Source organism: Poecilia reticulata, linkage group LG12 (genome assembly GCF_000633615.1).
Source record: "Poecilia reticulata strain Guanapo linkage group LG12, Guppy_female_1.0+MT, whole genome shotgun sequence".
Taxonomy (NCBI): Eukaryota; Metazoa; Chordata; class Actinopteri; order Cyprinodontiformes; family Poeciliidae; genus Poecilia; species Poecilia reticulata.
The window spans coordinates 8,816,519-8,835,678 of NC_024342.1; the positions used below are offsets into that span (position 1 = coordinate 8,816,519).

Genomic DNA, 19,160 nt, shown 5'->3' on the forward strand with positions numbered 1-19,160 from the left:
ACATATTTGCATCTATATATACGCATGTGGGTGATTATTTTACGCAACCATGAAAATTGAACATTTCAAACAGTTGAGAAGGGAGCATTGAGATGGGTTTATACAGGCAAAAAGCGATTGGTCAAAGCAAGCACTCAAGGGAGGGCCGTGAGACTCAAAAATATCATTTTAAATAATTTGTTCCAGGCGAAGTGGGTGGACTTCGTCACTGTCTCTGATAAAATGAAAACATTACTTAAAAGCAAGAATAAGGCGTATGTGTCCTACTTGTCTTGAAATTATCTGGCACATAAAATGAAGACAAAATCCGAAATGAGTGCTGTTTGCAAAGTTAGTGGTATGGCAGGGTTAACAGTGCATGGGCTTGTATCTGTGTTCCCCTTCCCTTAAGTTGAAAAAAATGTTTAAACATGCTAAGCTGTGTACGTGTTGGCACTTAAGTGTTCCTTCAAGATAACGTGTGGTGAGTAGGGTGTGTTACAGCATAATTAACACTTACTCTAGGGAAAATGGTAATTATGCTATTTAGTGAAAAGAGTTTACAGCAATATGTAATCTGGACTTTTTATGACATTCAAAAACAGTTCTGTAAGGACAGTAGTGTAGAGGCAAGGTTAAACAAACAGTCTTTCAACTGGTCCAGTTTCAAATGAAAAATATCCAAATATTATTAGCGACACCATGTGGTGTAAAAGTTAACTTCAACCAGTGGTGAAAGTAAGCGGTTACGGTCCGGTACTGAGTACCACTAAAAGATTTAACTCGCAGGTGTTCTAATTATCTGTGCTACCCATTCATCCGTCCTACCTTGTGGTAATGCGCATGCGCACATCGACGCTATGTCACATACTGTTTACTCAGTAGATTTCTTATCAATACATCCTACCTTCGCACAAGCAAAGACAGATAGACAAGACAGACATAGCTATTTATCCGTGCTACGGTAAGAAAAGCTGCACAAAATTCATTTCTTGGTTGTACGTTTATTTAAAGACAGTAATATCAAAAGATTAAAAAAATTCCTGTCATATACACAGACACCTACCTTGTATTTTCTGTGACTATAAACAAGAAAAACATATAAATGTATATCAGAATGCTAATTCTCCATAGCAATTTAGGTCAGTAGAAATGAATCTTCACACTTGTTTTTATTTTAGCCACCATTTCGTCTGGGAATCGAAATCTCTTAAGATCCATTTCCATTTTTATTCCTGATGTTGGGGTCTCTGTGTGCAGGTGAGGTTTTCTGAATCAGATTACTGTGGGACTGACCACCTGTCTGAGCTTGGAGAAGTGGTTTGGGCTCACGGAATTCTGGCTCTTTTTAGAGAACCGGTGTTCTGACTATTGAACACCGGCTCTTTTGGCTCGGATCACTAAAAAGTGTCGTCTCTTTCGGCTCCAAAGCGGTTCTTTAGATTTTTTGTTGTTGTTCCTTAATTTATTCTCCAACAGAAAAATGTAGCAAAATGAATGAGACATCATAGTCGCAAATTACTATATTCAACAGCTCTTCTTCTTCTGGGTCACTCAGCGTAAAGTGAAATGTGCATTTTGAGTTTTAAAATATCATGTAACCAGACACCACCTTCTTTACATATGTATTGTTAAAAAGGTGAATAAACTATTTATCTTTAGCCTTCTATATACAAAACTTTGTGTAGCTCTGTCTTATGAGATACCAAATAAAATGCATTAAACCTTGTGTTTGCTTGTTCCAGGGATATGAATACTTTTTGAAAGAACAATATTCTTGCTCTGTTGTGTTTGATTAAGTACCTAAGCTTAGTTAACCACTATAACTACAATATTTTCTATGTATTGATGATTTTTTTCTATAATGGTGTGAGAATTAATGTTCCAAGATGACCCCCTCAGGAATCCTCAGATAAAAATTGTGTGAAACCAGTGTGAGTCTAAATAGAACACATACAGTATAGGTATTAACACCTAAAATGACATTATTATACTTTCACTGAGGTAAACAGTAAAAATCCACAGACAAATTTAAAGTATTTATTTAACAGACACTGAACAATGACTAAAGAGCGGACAAATAAGAGATGAATGCACCAGAAATGATCTCATTCAAAGTTTGATGGTTTGCTGCATTTGTCTGATATTTTCAAACAGGTTTTAATTATGAATGCAATAGAAAATCTTTGCTCATGTAAAATTATGAGGTATTCTTAGCTCATTTTCAGGAAAGATTTACAAAAACAAAAGTAGAAACCATTTTCACATATTTGCATAATTCCTTAAAACACAAGTTATAGAAGAGCAGAGTTCTCATACAGTACATGGTTGATTATCATGAAAGAAATAAAAACAATAAAAAAAATTAGAAAAATAAAAGAAATGATATTGCAATAAATTTGCTCTCTGGAGCCCCAAATTTACACATAAAAACCCCATAAACTCCAAGACCAGTTGGGAGCACGGCTATATAACATTGTCAATAAGAATAGTTTTGCTTTAACTAACAGAAATTTGCGCAATCTGCAACCACATTAACAGCATTAAATAACATTAAATTAGCAAGAGGGGATCCACTGTATACAGCAAGGTTTACAGAATTATACACACTTGATTCCAGCTAGAATAATTATTTTTTTCCCCGTCTAAAAACTATCTTCTAGTTGCTAAAAAATATTACATACAGCTCAGCGGGGGTTTGTACATATTTTTGGAAATGGTTTAAACCTTGTGATTTATACCAGATATAAACACAGAAATATTTGAGAAATGTAAAAAAAAATATGCAGAGTGGAAATGAAAAAAAAATAATTTGGCAATTATGTCATGATAAATGGGTTCAGGAAGTAGCGCAGTGTAATGGAATGGGTAAGTTGCATATAAACTTTTTTTTATTAAGCAAAGCCTGCATGCACTATATGCATTTGAATAATTTAGCAAAGTGGTGTATAACAGCACTATCACTAGCACCTTTGGAAATGTTCTTAGCACCGGGGTAAAAGATGGAGGTTTCTGTTTTGATTCCTGTACCCGCTCTCCATTCTTCTGTGGCTCAGATCTCCTTTATGGACAGCCTCTACCTGTAGTCTTTTTGATTTTAATTGCTCAGCTCGTGCTGACTATGTATTCTGTTTTTTATTCATTAATGAGGAAGCGAAAACTTAAAGCTGTAATCCACAGTTAGAGAAGATTTATTAAAACACTACTGAGAACTTAAGCTTGTCTTCCTCTTCCTCAGTCTGACATTTGTAGCCCTTCCAGTCATCAGTGGCATCTGTTTGTTTTTGGCTTTGGTTTGTGACCACTGTCCTTCTCACAGCAAGAAGAAAATGTAAATCTTCCGTTCAGAGTACATAAATATATGAATTCTGCTTTTGGATAAATTCACCTATGAAATACTATGAACATACGAGCACCAAAGGCAAGTAAAATGGCACCCTGTTCGACATTTAAAAAAAAAAAAAAAATCCTTCCATAAACAGCTTAAACCAGATACTTGCACAATTTGTATTAAAAGACACAACAACTTTTCTCCTCATTGTCTGTCATGAAATCATGCTGAATGTTTCCTGGTGTGGGGTAGTTACCAAAATTATTACTATATGCTAAATATCAGAATGATCAGAAAGAGATCATTCTGATCTCTCTCTAATCTCTTTGATTCTGATATCTCTTTGATCAGAGAGATATCTGTTTATTCTGATCAGATCAGAGAGATCAGATATCAGAGAGATAAAATAGAAAAGTACAATGCTTTGTACTTTTTCTATGTACTTTCTTTGTGTCTGGTAGATTTGTCACTTAAACTGTATGGCTGTGGTAAATATTAATCCCCAAGATTTCTATGGGACTGAGATCAGGGCTCTGCCAATCATTGTCCATTTGCAACACTGCGGACAAACTTTAACGTCCTGGATGATGTTTTGAGATGCTGCTTCAATATTTCAACATATTTAGTTTCTGTCCTCATCATGGCATCTATTTTGTGAAGTGTAGAACACCCTCCTGCAACAGAACACCCACACATTATTAGTATACTGCCAACCCAATGCTTCATGCAGGTGGTGGTGTTCTCAGTCTTGCAAATTGCCTTCTTTTTCACCAAAAATTGTCCCTGAGTGCATTTGCAAACTGTAATCAGACTTTTTATGTTGCTTTTGCCATGATGACTTCTTCCTTGGAGAGTGGCCTTTCAGCACATATCGGCACAGGACTCATTTCACTGGATAATGAATCCCTCTTTCCAGCCTTACACTTCTGTTTTGGGGGTGCTTCACACATTAGCACCAAAACTTGCTCATCTCATGGATCCATAACCTGCCTCTTTCTTTAACAGAATGGCTGAATAATCCCATGGTGTTTGTGTTTGTTTGTAATTGTTTGAAGAGATGAATGTGACAGATTCAGGAATCTGGAAATGGTGTTACCCAAGGATAAACCAGACTTGTGAAGGTCCACAATTTTCTGTGTTTTCTCTATCTTAGCAGATTTTTTTTTTCTTTACAAGGAAGCAGTGCGTTTAAGGTATTGATTTACAATAAAGCAACAGTCATGTTCCTCATTTAACTAAAACATTGTGAATTAACCTACCAGAAGCTTGCAAAAATGACATTATAATGTGGACTTTACCCATCTTCTTAAAGCCACAGTAATCCCATAGTGCATGCAAGCCTCTGAATTTGAACATGATTTTTAAAAATCTCTAAAAATGTCTTACTGTTCTGGCATTTAGCAAATCCAAATAACACAGCTAAAACTAGAAAAGCATAGTCTAATCTGATGTCAGACATTGTGGAGAAAAAGCTTATGTGCCTTTTTGCACAGTGTACTTTAGCATCTGGTTTTAAGCTCTATGTTCCAAAATATTTTTTTTTTACTTTTATCTATTGCACTTAAAGATTATTAATTTACAAAAGATATACATGTATAAAATCAATAATAGAGCATATATATATATCTATATTTACAAAATCCCAATTACTTTAGGTGCTATGACAAAATCTGAATATTACACAAAGTATACAGACTGTATACAATTGTGGAAATAAGTTACTTCAAATATCCACTGCTGAACTTGGCCTCCTTTCACTTAAAATGTCCTGGAGACGTTGCGTGGTATTTTATCCTTTAACATGGAGATCCTCTGGAAGGAGCTTGAGGAAGCATTTGTTGGTCTGAGAAGCCAGTAGTGCAAGAACTGCCCTGCTCCTGTAACCCCACCGCCTTGCTCTCTCTGCTTCCTCCTTTTTTCTCTGCTTGCAGTCCACTAGGAGTTTGGTTGTGAAGCAGTGTCTGTTTTGGGCGGAGGGGAGTGGGGGCAGGCAGCGAGTTATTCCTCACTTGGACAATGTTTGGCCACGATTACATGACCTTTCTGGTCTCCGTGCCTGCATGAAGGTGATTTGTAGGGGGAAGTTGTCCATCCCTTTGTGCTCAGAAGACAGACCGACGCTGCGGCCCTCAAAGAAAGCAAACCGGACCGATCTCCAGGTGGTAATGTGAAGCGGAGTTTGTTTTTGGGAGGTTGTAGATGTCGATGACAGGGAGCAGGGTGGGATCAAGGAAATGGAACACAAACTGGGTCTGGTGCCAGCGCCCATCATTTATCTAAAAACACAACAACAACAATAAATAAATAGATTTTAGTCAGCAGATATGAAGATGGTGTGAGAGCATGAGGTCTGAAGTGATTTACACCAGATTACAACATCTTAATCCTACCCAGCAGGAGTCCTCCAAAACGTTTGGCTCGAGCTCCCCTCCCACTTCAAACACTTCTCCGGTCCAGGCCTTGAATCTCACAGACCGGTGGTCAGGGAGCTGATCCTCAGCTGACCTCCAAACTGAGATGTTCAGACAGTGGATGGTGATGTGCTGAATAGCCTCTGAGCTCAGAAGGTGCAAGAAGTTCATTTGGACACGACCAACCTCGATTGACGGCTGTAGGAGAAAAGAGATCAGTGAGAAAAGAGATCAGTGCAACGCTGCCCATTTGTTTAAATATTCATTAAACCTGCAGTTGCATCTTGTGTACCTTGGAAACCGTTATTGGTTTAAGGCAGGTTTGTCCACCACCAGTAAAGCTGCAGGAGACTTCTATTGTATCAGATGAGCAACCAAGATTGGGATCTATCCAATAAGTGCCTGAGGAAAAATAAATCACAAATTTGGTTGTAAAACTATCCAAGCAATAAAACACTCACTCTATGTAGCATAACAAGTTTCCCGTCTCACCGTCATTTAACTTCTGTTCACAACTGTGAAGGTCCCTGCAGATACGGGCGGGATTGTCCCGAGTGCCCAATGGGTTCTTCAGGCTCTGGATCAAGTTACTGAGGTAGTGGAGGGTCTTGAAGATCTCTGCACCCTGGTCGAGCATCGGCAGGTCCATTGCTGGTCTATGCTGGAAGACAGATGAAAAGAATCAAAGATTTACATTTTCTTAACTCGCTGCTAGCCATGCTGATAGCTAACATAATTTGCTAAAGATAATTTAAGTATGTTTGCTTTAAATTTACTGCCTTGATAATGTATTTTATTGTAATGTAGTTTCAGCTAGTTGGCCTGTTAAATATTGTCTTAAAAGTCCAACTTTGGACAAAAGTTAAAAAGAACCTATAATAGCTTTAAGGCAACCAAAAATGTTTAAAATATTGCTCTTTTAACCATATAGACGTTTTTAAAGCAAAATTGCAAATTGCTAAAATTGAAATCAACACGTCAAAGCGTTATGAAAACTTCCATCCATCCATCCATGCATCCATCCATCCATCCATCCATCCATCCATCCATTTTCTTCCGCTTATCCGGGGTCGGGTCGCGGGGGCAGCAGCTTCAGAAGGGAGGCCCAGACTTCCCTCTCCCCAGCCACTTCTTCCAGCTCCTCCGGGGGAATCCCAAGGCGTTCCCAGGCCAGCCGAGAGATGTAATCCCTCCAGCGTGTCCTGGGTCTTCCCCGAGGCCTCCTCCCGGTGGGACGTGCCCGGAACACCTCACCAGGGAGGCGTCCAGGAGGCATCCTTACCAGATGCCCGAGCCACCTCAACTGGCTCCTCTCGACGTGGAGGAGCAGCGGCTCTACTCTGAGTCCCTCCCGGATGACCGAGCTTCTCACCCTATCTCTAAGGGAGAGCCCAGCCACCCTGCGGAGGAAACCCATTTCGGCCGCTTGTACCCGTGATCTCGTTCTTTCGGTCATGACCCAAAGCTCATGACCATAGATGAGGGTGGGAACGTAGATCGACCGGTAAATCGAGAGCTTCGCTTTTTGGCTCAGCTCTCTCTTCACCACGACGGACCGGTACAGCGCCCGCTTCACAGTAGACGCTGCCCCAATCCGCCTGTCGATCTCCCGTTCCCTTCTTCCCTCATTCGTGAACAAGATAGGCCGCCTCGGCAATGGAGGTACGGAACATGGTCCACTCAGACTCAATGTCCCCCACCTCCCCCGGAACGTGTTCGAAGTTCTGCCGGAGATGAGAGTTGAAGCTCCGTCTCACAGGGGACTCCGCCAGACGTTCCCAGCAGACCCTCACTACACGTTTGGGCCTGCCAGGTCTGACCGGCTTCCTCCCCCACCACCGGAGCCAACTCGTCACCAGGTAGTGGTCAGTGGACAGCTCCGCACCTCTCTTCACCCGAGTGTCCAAGACATACGGCCGCAAATCCGATGAGACGATGACAAAGTCAATCATCGAACTGCGGCCTAGGGCGTCCTGGTGCCAAGTGCACATATGGACGCCCTTATGCCTGAACATGGTGTTCGTGATGGACAATCCGTGACGAGCACAGAAGTCCAACAACAGAACACCGCTTGGGTTCAGATCGGGGGGGCCGTTCCTCCCAACCACGCCTCTCCAGGTCTCACTGTCATTGCCCACGTGAGCGTTGAAGTCTCCCAGTAGAACAAGGGAGTCCCCAGGAGGGGCACTCTCCAGTACCCCCTCTAAGGACTCCAAGAAGGGTGGGTAATCTGAACTGCCGTTCGGCCCGTAAGCACAAACAACAGTCAGAACCTGTCCCCCCACCCGTAGACGGAGGGAGGCTACCCTCTCGTTCACCGGGGTGAACCCCAACGTACAGGCGCCCAAATGGGGGGCAACAAGTATGCCCACTCCAGCCCGGCGCCTCTCACCGTGGGCAACTCCAGAGTGGAAGTACGTCCAGCCCCTCTCAAGGAGACTGGTTCCAGAACCAGAGCCATGCGTCGAGGTGAGGCCGACTATTTCTAGCCGGAACCTCTCAGCCTCGCACACTAGCTCCGGCTCCTTCCCCACCAGAGAGGTGACGTTCCACGTCCCAAGAGCCAGCTTCTGCAGCCGAGGATCAGACCGCCAGGGTCCCCTCCCTTGGCTGCCGCCCATAGCACAATGCACCCGACCCCTTTGGCCCCTCGGACAGGTGGTGAGCCCATCGGAAGGGGGACCCACGTCTCCTCTTCGGGCTGAGCCCGGCCGGGCTCCGTGGGTAAAAGCCCGGCCACCAGGCGCTCGCCATCGTGCCCCACCTCCAGGCCTGGCTCCAGAGTGGGGCCCCGGTGACCCGCGTCCGGGCGAGGGAAAACGCAGTCCAAAGTTCGTATTCATCATAGGGGTCTTCGGGCTGCACTTTGTCTGGTTCCTCACCTAGGACCTGTCTGCCTTGGATGACCTTACCAGGGGCATAAAGCCCCAGACAGCATAGCTCCTAGGATCATTGGGACACTCAAACCCCTCCACCATGATAAGGTGGCAGCCCAAGGAGAGGTTATGAAAACTTAAGACTGGAAATCAACTACTAATATCTAATCAGTGCACAAAATAACAGAAATATCGAATCTGACCAACCTGAGTCCTGACAGGACTGGCTGAATCAACAATCACAAGGCCATCTTCTTTCTGCAGAGCAGAAATCTCACATTAATTCATTTCATCAGTTTCAGTGCCATCTTTTGGAAATTATGTTTTAGTAAATCCCTTTTTTACAACTTGTAAACCTGAACAATTAGGATTAAGGTACTTACAAATGAAAGAGGGATTGCAGGAGGGCCCTACAGAGAGGAAAATAAGTTACTTAGACAATGAGTTTTTAGTGGCAAAAATGAAATTCTGTGTTGTTAATTAAAGTTGAAACTTACTGGAGGTCCAGGACGTCCACGAGGTCCAGGTGATCCCTAATAAATAAAAAAAGAACATCCAGTGGAAACTCGTAAACTACTACAACATATGGGAATAATAAAGCACCCATTTTTAATATTTGAAGGAAAGAAAGTTAATATAAAGACATACCCTAGGACCTTGAAATCCCTGTTTTGAGAAAATAAAGACATGTATTCAGACCGTGAATGATCCATAGTTTTTTTTTCATACTGTGCATAATGTTGACTGTATGTCTGAAATACTTACATTCTCTCCACGGTTGCCTTTTTGTCCTCTAGGACCCTGTTAGAAGACAATTAACAGACTAGTCAATACTGTAGGCAACACGAAAGACGAGAAAATTCAAGAGAAATTTAAGGTATACTACATACTGCACTTCCACTGGGACCAATAATTCCAACAGGGCCGACAACTCCTCTTCCACCCTGCAAGAAAACGACACAAGAGGATAAAATGGAATGGATTGCAAAGCATTGGAAAACTCACTAGATTATTAAGTCACGTACCATTGCACCCTGTGGCCCCTTTGGTCCCCGTATGCCCTTTGGCCCAAAGTCTCCTGGAGGACCCTGAAAATGGAAGCACACCTCTATAAATTGACAGGACTTAATTTACATTTTTGCTCAAGCAAAATATGTCATTTAATTTGTATAATGGATAAATCTTGTTTTAAAAAAGAATATTGTAATAAAAACTAAAAAATCCATACTTTTCCAGGCTTAAATTTGTATAGTTTTGTATTAGCACAATCATTTTAACCTTAAACATGGGTGGATGACTGGAAATATAGTTGGATTCATGGAGAGATGGATAAAAAAGGATAGATGGATAATAAGAGAGGTGAATGGATTGAGAGATAGAGGGATGCACAAATGCATGAATGATGAATGGATGGACATTAAATTACTTTAAGATTTCATATTAACAATCCAGGTATGAATGCAACAATTTTTGTGACATACAGTAAAATCTATATGTTTTTGGTGAGATTGTACTTTCCATAAAGAAGAACCGTATTTTTTTAATATATATATGCTACGTATAAATTCCTACACTGGTCGTGTTCTGACAACTCTAAATTCTTCATACATTTTGACAATGCAATGTTCAATTCAATTTGTGAGTTGCTATTTTGAAATGACCTCACCTTTGGTCCAAAAACTCCAAGAACTCCTGGAAAACCTTGTTGTCCTGCATCACCCTATTGAAAAAACAATCAAGTTTAAAAATGAAGAAAAACATGGCATCTAAAATAAACTGAATTGACTGATTTGTACAGTATTCATAATGACTAAGTCTGAGTAATACCCACAGGCTGTCCTTTAGGCCCTCTGTCTCCCTGTGGCCCCTGTTGTCCCATTCCACCTTTGAAACCCCTTTTTCCTGAAGGTCCACTTTGGCCTCGAAGACCTGGCTCCCCCTGAGTGGACAGATGAACAGTTGCATTATCGGTGAAGACATGACCAATAATATGTCAATGCAATGACAACCTAGGAGCTGCAGTTGTTCCCATTTATTTTTTCCTTTCACCTTTGGCCCTACGCCTCCCTGATCTCCGGGGAGTCCTGGAACGCCGGTTTTGCCACGTCCGCCAGATTTCCCAGGAAGCCCTACTGCCCCATCATCACCGTGCTCTCCCTATTTACAAATACAGAAAGTTAACGATCGGTTCATAGCAACAGCATTTAAAATATCCAATCACCTTGAACCAGTACAAGATGCTGGGTATGTTTCAAGAGTTGCAGATACAGAACAGAGTGAGAATGAGACAGGAACAACGATAAATATGACAAAGAGTTTGCGTAGAATATTACAATAATTTTGTACAATAACTGCATATAATCAGCCCAGAAAGTCAATAGCTGTGTGAATGAGAACTTTTATGAAACGAGTTGTGAAGGAGTCTCACCGGCATGCCTTTGCTTCCATCTTTTCCGGTGGTTCCGTCCTCCCCGGGCGCTCCCTCACGCCCCTCTGGACCCACCACGCCTCTGGGACCAGGAGGACCACCCACACCCTGAGGAGAATGGAGGCGTTACTTCCAGACTGAGCTACATGCTTCACAGTGATGCAATGCCTTTCAAAAGTATTTGTATACCCGAGTCCTACATTTTGTTATTTTACTTCTCTGGCTTAAGGATTCCTTGTAAACATGATTAATCAGGTGACTTCTGAAGTTCACTGGTTACATTGGATTTTATTTGAAGGTGTCAGAATAAATGAGGGAGGTATGTATAAATAAATTGGGGGGGGAAAAGACATAGCGATTTACTTTTGTAATAAAATAAATGTTAAAAAGTTCCAGAGATGGCAATACTTCTTGTACAAAAACAACATATGTCCAAAAGTTCTTTGAGACACACATTGGCTTAATGTTTTAGCTGCCCATGCACAATGTTTGTGTCCAAACAGTTTTTCACAGATTTTTCCAGTTTGAAGTACTTCAGGCTTACAAAAAATAATAATAAACAGTTTTCCTTAAAACACAAATTTTTGCAAGTTTTAAAATTATTTCACCTACTTAAATACATAATATTTCACTAAAGTTAACAAAGTGGGTTTGTTTTTGTAAGAAAGGGATCAGAGAATAGATCCAAAATATTTTTTTAAAATGTCTCACACATTCACCTTATTAAAAGATTACTCCTAAAACGTTTTTGATTTAATGTTTTATTATTTCTTGCTCTTGAATTGATCTTTATTTTAGTCTGTGCAGCTAAAACGGTTTGTGAGTCGCTTGTTGTATTTAGCTAAGCATGGTCCACATCTTTCTGCTGTTATATGCCTTGCAGTAAAAATTGTTGGACGTCAATGGTCCTGAAATGACAGCAAGTGATGTCATCAATAAAATATTAATTTTGAATTTGAAATTATGTATTTTTGATGTTGAACTTCAATGTTTTTTGATTCTTAGAAAGATTTCTTTCTTTGTTTGGAAGAACTTGTATCAGTGAAAATCACAGCCTAAAAAAGTGAACAAGTCATTAGCTGTAGAGAATTTGAACAGCTTTGTCCTACAGGAAGTCAATGACGTACCTCAGATCCTCTAGCTCCTTTTTGTCCAGGTTGTCCTTTTTTGCCTTTTTCACCCTGGATGAAGAAAAAAAACAAAAAAATTTAAAATGTGAAATTCTTAAATAATTTTCACTTCTAAATTATTTTTATTTTTGTGAGTGAATCAACCTTTTTACTTGCTCTTTCTGCCCTCAAGTTTCTAGTTTTGTCTCAGGCCTGTTGATTTTAACATAATGTTGCACTAATAGTTAAACTTGTTAAACAACCCAGTAAATAGCTGAGTAGTTGAATTGTTCAAAATTTGTTTTATGGCCTTTCCTTTCCTTTCCTTTCCTTTCCTTTCCCTCCCTCCCTCCCTCCCTCCCTCCGTAAGTAAGTAAGTAAGTGAGTGAGTGAGTGAGTGAGTGAGTGAGTGAGTGAGTGAGTGAGTGAGTGAGTGAGTGAGTAAGTAAGTACTTACTTACCTACTTATCTTGAAACTTTCAATTCAACATAGTTTAGTAGTACTATGTTGTAAACTACATTGTGGGATGTGGTGACTTAACATCTGTTGTCAAATTGTTGCCCCAAATCCCCATTGAACAATGTTTATTTTAATGCTATGCTTTGTGATTAACATCCACCAAGTACCAGTTTTTTATTTTGAATTTATGCAAAGATTTTTCTTTACAGATATCTTGCATTTCTTCACATCCTTACTTGGTCTCCCTTGGCACCTTTAGGTCCTTTTTGTCCACGAGGCCCAGGATGACCCTGCAATTGACATTTTTTTTCCCGTAAATTAAAGCATACCAAAAAAACCTGCACAAATAGACGTGATGTTTGTTTTGCATAAACTCTGCTCTGCGTGACATTAAAGTTTGGTCACTCACTGGTTGTCCAGGAGCTCCAGGTCTGCCTCGTTCTCCATCCAAACCAATTTGACCCTGAAGAACACAACGTTAAAACTTTTTATCAAAACACCTAAATAACTTGTTCTGAAATAATTTGTCGTTCTTACTTTGTACCCTGGGTCTCCTGATTCACCCCTCTCTCCTCTGTCACCTGGAGGTCCCTGATAACACAGAAAATACATTCATAAACAACAGATTTTCTGATTAAATTTAATTTGTAGAAGAACAGCCAATAGAAATATAGAGAATCAGAGTCATACAGGACTTACCATGAGACCTGGAGGACCAGGAGGACCTTCCTGCTTCCCATCGTCACCCTGCTCACCCTGAACAGAAACAATTTCAAAGTTGTAAAATCAAACTGGGATGCCTTCGAGACTCTAGCCTCTACATCAGGACATGTTCGGTTAATGCTGAAGTCAGACTGAGCAATTTGTACTTATTACACAGAAAAATTGGAGATCAACATTGCACATAAAGTGAATGAGGTGTACCTTTTCACCTTTTGGACCTGGACGCCCAATGGGCCCCTGTGGTCCCAGATGGCCCTGTGGCAAAGGGACAACAAAAAGTAATGAAATTCTGCAGTCCCTTATCAGACGATCCACAATCTTCATGCAGTTTATGTACATCTGAACTCTTTATAGAACCAACCTCCACTGCAATAGCAGCAGGAGAATTTGACTGGACCATCATAAGACAGGAATATGTCTGGATCTAAGCAGTTCCTCTTTAGTTGTATGTTTAGGGTTGTTGTCCTGTTGGAAGGTAAACTTTCATCTCAGACTAAAGATTTTTGCAAATTAAAAAAAGGTTTTCTTGCATCGTTTAGCGCCACCTATCCTTCTGTTAGCTCAGAACTACTTCTCCCCACAGCATGATTTTGGCACTACGGTAAGGGTGTCGTTTTATATGTTTCCCAAGAGTTCAATTTTCATTTCATGTGGCTAAAAGAACTTCCTCTACATACTTGCTGTGTTGCCTTCATGACTTGTAATGGACTCTCCCCACAATAGCCTTCTCTTTGCAACTTCTTCTCTACCTAACCAAGCTAAGTAGAGGATAACGTCTAGGTTAACCATACAACTTCTTAACCTGGGTTAACCTTTAGCTAGAGAAGAATCCCTAGAGAGGCCTGGCTAATCTATAAATTGGCTAATCTCTATAGGTTAACCTTTAGATTAGCTAGGTCTTCATAAAACAGCCTTCGGTTGCTGCAGCAGATTTTAGTTTGAGGTATCTCAAAATTATGCTTGTGACAAATTGTGAAAACCATTAATCAATTTCCTTCCACTTTGTGTTGGTCCATCACATAAAATGTCATTAGAATATGTTGAAGTTTGTAGTTATAACATGATAGAATTAAAGTTTTATGAATGTTTTTGAGTATTATGCTAATAATTTCTCTAACCTCGTAGCCTAGAAGACCAACTTCACCTTGCTGACCCATTCGGCCCGGCGCTCCCTGCGGGAAACAAATAGGCAGTTAATCACACCATCCATTATAACATCTCAAGTGTTTTCAGTTTAAGTAATGGCTGCTTTAAGTGTGCCTTCATCATTACTGTTCCACTTTACCACATGTCCTATAGTCCCTCTGGAACCCTTCGGCCCTAAAAATCCTGGCGGTCCGGTCTCTCCTACTGTTCCAGTTTCTCCAAGGTGACCCAGCTGACCTTTAGCCCCCTAGACATGCATAAAGTGTGATAATTAACTCCCAAGGTTTTGAAACAGATGCTGTCGGTCCCTCTTTTTGTTTTGAGTATTTGTTGCTGCTAAGTGATTTTTAGCTAATTTAATGTTTGTACCTTTAGGCCTGGTTTGCCTCGTTCACCGATTTTACCGGGCTTTCCTTCTGAACCCTTAAGTAAAAACAGTAGAGAAATGAATTGATAAAGCTCAAATGGATGCTTTATGGTGAAGGTAGTGAATTGTGCATGAATTTAAAGCAGACGTATGACTCACCCGAACACCAGAGAGTCCAGGACTACCAGGTGGACCTTCCTTTCCCTTTAGTCCAGTTTCACCTTTTTCACCTTTGTCACCCTCCTGACCCATGTCACCTTTTTCACCCTGATCACATAAATACAAGTATCTCTTTGAATTTTGGTTGATTCTTTAATGTATTTTCTCAATAACATAAATATGCAGCATTAAGTATAGTGTGCAATCATGTTTACCTTTGCTCCATCAGGACCAGCTGGACCAGCTTCTCCCTCTAGACCTGCTTCTCCCTGCACACATGAAAAAGTGAACCAACTCTCCAGCTTTTCAGTAAACCAAGTGGTTTCATAACTCGGTTCAGACAAACTCACCCTCTGCCCTATCAGTCCTTGCTCTCCGATGTTCCCTGATGGTCCAAGCCCCCCCTGAAACCCAGAGACAGCAAATTTTTAGTGTTGATAAAAAGAACCTAAATGAAGCATTCGGGCATAATTACGATGGTTTAGTTTGCTTGCCTTCTCCCCAGGTTCGCCTGGCAGTCCTGGTTCACCCTCTTTGCCATCAGGACCCTAGAAAAGTGACCACAGTAAAATTATAAACCTGATTTAAAATGTTAAGATAGTTTCACTGCATGAAAACAATACATCAGTGCCAAGTTCCACTATTTACTATCTTAATTATAGTCAAAATGAAAAAGGAAGCATGTCAGCTGCCGTTAGTTTAATAGGGTAGATTGCTGATATAATTTTATTAATCCAGTGAAAGAAGCTAAGAATCACATACTTGTATTTTACTTGTAATAAATATGGAAGTAAATTTGTGTATCTGTGCAACTCCCTGAACACGTTTCTAGACTTCTTAAACTTTTTTTTTCCAATTTTGTCCTCTCACAAACACTAATGTATAGATTGAGATTATATGTGACAGACTAACACAACATTGTGGGATAAAAGTTTTCATAATTTACCATTTTTGTTTTATTTACAGATAAAATCAGATAATTATGGCGTATTCAGCCCTCTTTGATTTGATACCACTTTTAAAAGTGTAACTTAAAAGTCAGAGACAACTTTTTGACAAGTTTAAAGCGGAGTTAAGTGATTAAACAACATCCAAAGCTTTGCCCACGACATGAAGCACTATTATTAAGAGCATGGAATACCTGAAAACCTACCAAAACACCTAAACTGGCAGGCTGGTGGTAATTCTTTGCAAATATCCACAGATCAGGTGAAAAAAATCTCTTGACAAGACGGCTATTAATCATTCTACAAATCTAGCTGCTATGAAGAAGTGGTAATGGGAAAGCAAGTGTTGGAAGAAAGCCGTGGAAAATCCTGCCTCCAGTTTATTGTAAGTTGTATCGAGGTCACAGTTAACAGGCAGGTGTAGTCAGATGAAACCAGACTTCCACTTTTTGACCAAGAAGCAAACTGCCACATGTACAGGAAAAATGACAGTGCCCATCATCCTGAACACACCAACCCCATAATGAAACACGGTGATCTCAGCATCATGCAGTGGGAATGCTTTTCTTCAGCAGTGGCAGGGAACATGGTCAGAGATCATGAGAACATGAATGGAACTAATTCAACGGCTAATGCTGGAAAGAAACCTGCTAGAAGCTGCAAAAGACTTGGGACTTGGTAGAGATGCATCTTCCAGATAGACAAACATTCCTGAACATACAGCTGGAGATTAGACATCTCACTGAGAAGCTGAGGCAAGACTTTAAAACAGATTTTCCATCTGGCTGATATTGCAGCTGCAATTAAAAGAAAAAAGTGCTTCTACAAATTATTGACACATACGTATGGCATACGCATTTCAGATTTTATTTGGAAACACATGTGTGCTCGATTATGTGTTGGCCTGCTACCTTGAAGCTCAAGAAAACACACTGACACCTGTGGATGCAATGTGAAAAGATGTGAAAAGTTGAATAGCTTTGCAAGGTGTTGTATATTTGCTTACCTTTGGACCAATTTCTCCTAACAATCCAACAGTCCCAGGTGGTCCGGGTGGCCCCTGCAGAAGACAATATGGTAGCTTGAATGATCATTACATTAAAGAAATCAAGATCTAGTACTATTTGTACGAAAAACAACAACATGAGGAGAAAAAACAAGCAGAAAATGTATGGATTAAACCTATTTGATGACCTAACCAACATAATAAGCAACTTATTTATGCCGTTTCATCATAAAATAGAATCTCTAAGTGTAAGCTTGTCATGTCTATTATAAAAAAAATTGTGACTATAGGGGAAAATGGACTCCCCAGCTGATGTATAAAAATCAAAATAATGAAGATTCATTCAAACTTCCCACATTGTCATTCATTTATATTTCAGAAAAAAATCTCAGAGTAAGGAAACAGAAAGAAGGAAGAAAGAAATTTAATTCCCAAACAGGAAATCTTTATAGATCAGCCATCCATTATTGGTAATCACAGGTGTTCTGACCTTACATAACAACCAAGGCTGCAGCAATAATTAAAATATTACAGAAGTTATCAGCACAAACATTTGGAAAATGAATAAATATGGAGGAAATGTTGACTAAAGCTATATTTTCAAAGCTTGTTGTAGGTTTTAGCAATTTATGCTAAAACCTACAACAACAAAAAGAAAAATGAGACAACTTTGTGACAGCTTTCTATGTCACATAGAAAATGAGTAATTACTATAATGTTTTAATCCTCATTTCTGTGTTTCACCAGTTCTAATTTACTTCAGATTGAGGGACGGGAGAATTAAAGTACAGTTCTATTTCTTGAACGAGACGAAGACATGTTTGATGAGCTGGACTGATAATACCACAAAGAGGTTGAAGGCTGGGTCAAGAGTTTATAAGTCTAAACATACCGGGTCGCCGGCTATTCCCTTGTCTCCTGGAGGTCCAGAAGGCCCTAGGATTCCCTGACAACAAAACAATCTGTGAGTTTAGGAAGATAGCAGTACATCATCTAAAATTAATACAATACTTACCAAGAAACACAATAAGTTTACACAACTTATTTTTTTAGCAGATATTAAAAAGCAATATGAACCAGATTTTAGAAAGTTTCTTCTGCTTTTGGCTTTCAGAGTAGATCTTACCATATTCATGGCATCCATCTCAGCTACACCGACCCTCCTTCATTACATCCATGAAGTTCTGTCCAATAAATCCACCACATCTCCTCTACATACAGCATGTCTAAACCATTTCAGCCTTGCATCTCTAACTTATGTGTTAACTTAGCAATTTATTGAACAACTTGTTTATTTTCAGTGATCTATGTCACAGAAAAAATCAAAAACAAAAACAAAACATTGAACTTACTGGAAAACCTTTTGGCCCAGTGTCTCCCGGCTCTCCGATCTTTCCCTGTTGGGGACATAAAGGATGGCAAGACAGGATTAACAAAAGTAAATTGTTGAAAACTAGAGCTGGTTAAAATCAAACCTGTTCTAAAAAGATTTTCTTTTATCTTTACTAAACATGTTGATGAAATGCGAGAATTAAAATGATTAATTTGACTTGTGTCCGACAGATAGTAGAAGTGTTACTGAAAAAAATACTAGATAACATTATATTTACTACCACTTAGTATTAAAACAACAAAACATATTTTTTTTTTTGTAATTTGAAGAAAAAAAATGAGGAAAATTTCAAAGTGTCGAATGCTTTTGAATGGCACTTTATGGATGGCCAAATCCATTAAATGAGCATACAATAAAAATGGAGTAATGTTCTATGGTCACTTATGTAAGTCTAGTAATAAGCTCTACAAAAAACTATGAAAGAATAAAAAGTGATTCTTTCATAGCTGAATCTGCATCTCAACCTTGCTGGTTCAAAGCAGAGGTTCTCTGAGAACATAGTTGCCAAACCCTCCCCCCCAAAAAAACCCACATCTGAGATAGAAACGAAAAGTAAAATGGTGTTTAGGAGCTTCACCTGTGATCCTGGGAAACCTATTTTTCCTGGAGGACCATCGGAACCCTTCAGTGAAGAGAAAAGATAAGATAATCAGTGTCCAGTTGATTGTATATGTACTTTTCCTGTTATGATCTGTGTTGTTCAGTATAGTTTATTTTGAGATTTTCTGTGTTTAGTCCTGTTTCCCTGTGAGTCTCTGTCCTGTCCTCCCCATTGATGGATCCCAGCTGTGTCTCGTTCCTGTAATTACCCTCCTAGTGTATTTA

The 19,160-nt window shown here is 39.9% G+C and overlaps 1 protein-coding gene across 1 annotated transcript in view; it reads right to left on the reverse strand.

The window, feature by feature from the left end:
• Positions 1-4,459: 4,459 nt before the first annotated feature.
• col27a1a (collagen, type XXVII, alpha 1a) overlaps positions 4,460-19,160 on the reverse strand; it is an 85,701-nt gene continuing 71,000 nt past the window's right edge. Inside the window, exons 30-61 of the mRNA XM_017307958.1 lie at positions 18,913-18,957; positions 18,295-18,339; positions 17,835-17,888; positions 16,943-16,996; positions 15,484-15,537; positions 15,340-15,393; positions 15,205-15,258; positions 14,990-15,097; positions 14,833-14,886; positions 14,603-14,710; positions 14,436-14,489; positions 13,519-13,572; positions 13,294-13,350; positions 13,132-13,185; positions 13,004-13,057; positions 12,831-12,884; positions 12,153-12,206; positions 11,026-11,133; positions 10,647-10,754; positions 10,429-10,536; positions 10,264-10,317; positions 9,623-9,685; positions 9,488-9,541; positions 9,363-9,398; positions 9,246-9,263; positions 9,095-9,130; positions 8,981-9,007; positions 8,805-8,855; positions 6,214-6,382; positions 6,014-6,123; positions 5,701-5,919; positions 4,460-5,586 (exon numbers count right to left, since the gene is read on the reverse strand). Coding sequence (XP_017163447.1) covers positions 5,440-5,586; positions 5,701-5,919; positions 6,014-6,123; positions 6,214-6,382; positions 8,805-8,855; positions 8,981-9,007; positions 9,095-9,130; positions 9,246-9,263; positions 9,363-9,398; positions 9,488-9,541; positions 9,623-9,685; positions 10,264-10,317; positions 10,429-10,536; positions 10,647-10,754; positions 11,026-11,133; positions 12,153-12,206; positions 12,831-12,884; positions 13,004-13,057; positions 13,132-13,185; positions 13,294-13,350; positions 13,519-13,572; positions 14,436-14,489; positions 14,603-14,710; positions 14,833-14,886; positions 14,990-15,097; positions 15,205-15,258; positions 15,340-15,393; positions 15,484-15,537; positions 16,943-16,996; positions 17,835-17,888; positions 18,295-18,339; positions 18,913-18,957 — 2,319 coding nt within the window. The 3' untranslated portion in view covers positions 4,460-5,439. The remainder of the gene's footprint in view (positions 5,587-5,700; positions 5,920-6,013; positions 6,124-6,213; positions 6,383-8,804; positions 8,856-8,980; positions 9,008-9,094; positions 9,131-9,245; positions 9,264-9,362; positions 9,399-9,487; positions 9,542-9,622; positions 9,686-10,263; positions 10,318-10,428; positions 10,537-10,646; positions 10,755-11,025; positions 11,134-12,152; positions 12,207-12,830; positions 12,885-13,003; positions 13,058-13,131; positions 13,186-13,293; positions 13,351-13,518; positions 13,573-14,435; positions 14,490-14,602; positions 14,711-14,832; positions 14,887-14,989; positions 15,098-15,204; positions 15,259-15,339; positions 15,394-15,483; positions 15,538-16,942; positions 16,997-17,834; positions 17,889-18,294; positions 18,340-18,912; positions 18,958-19,160) is intronic.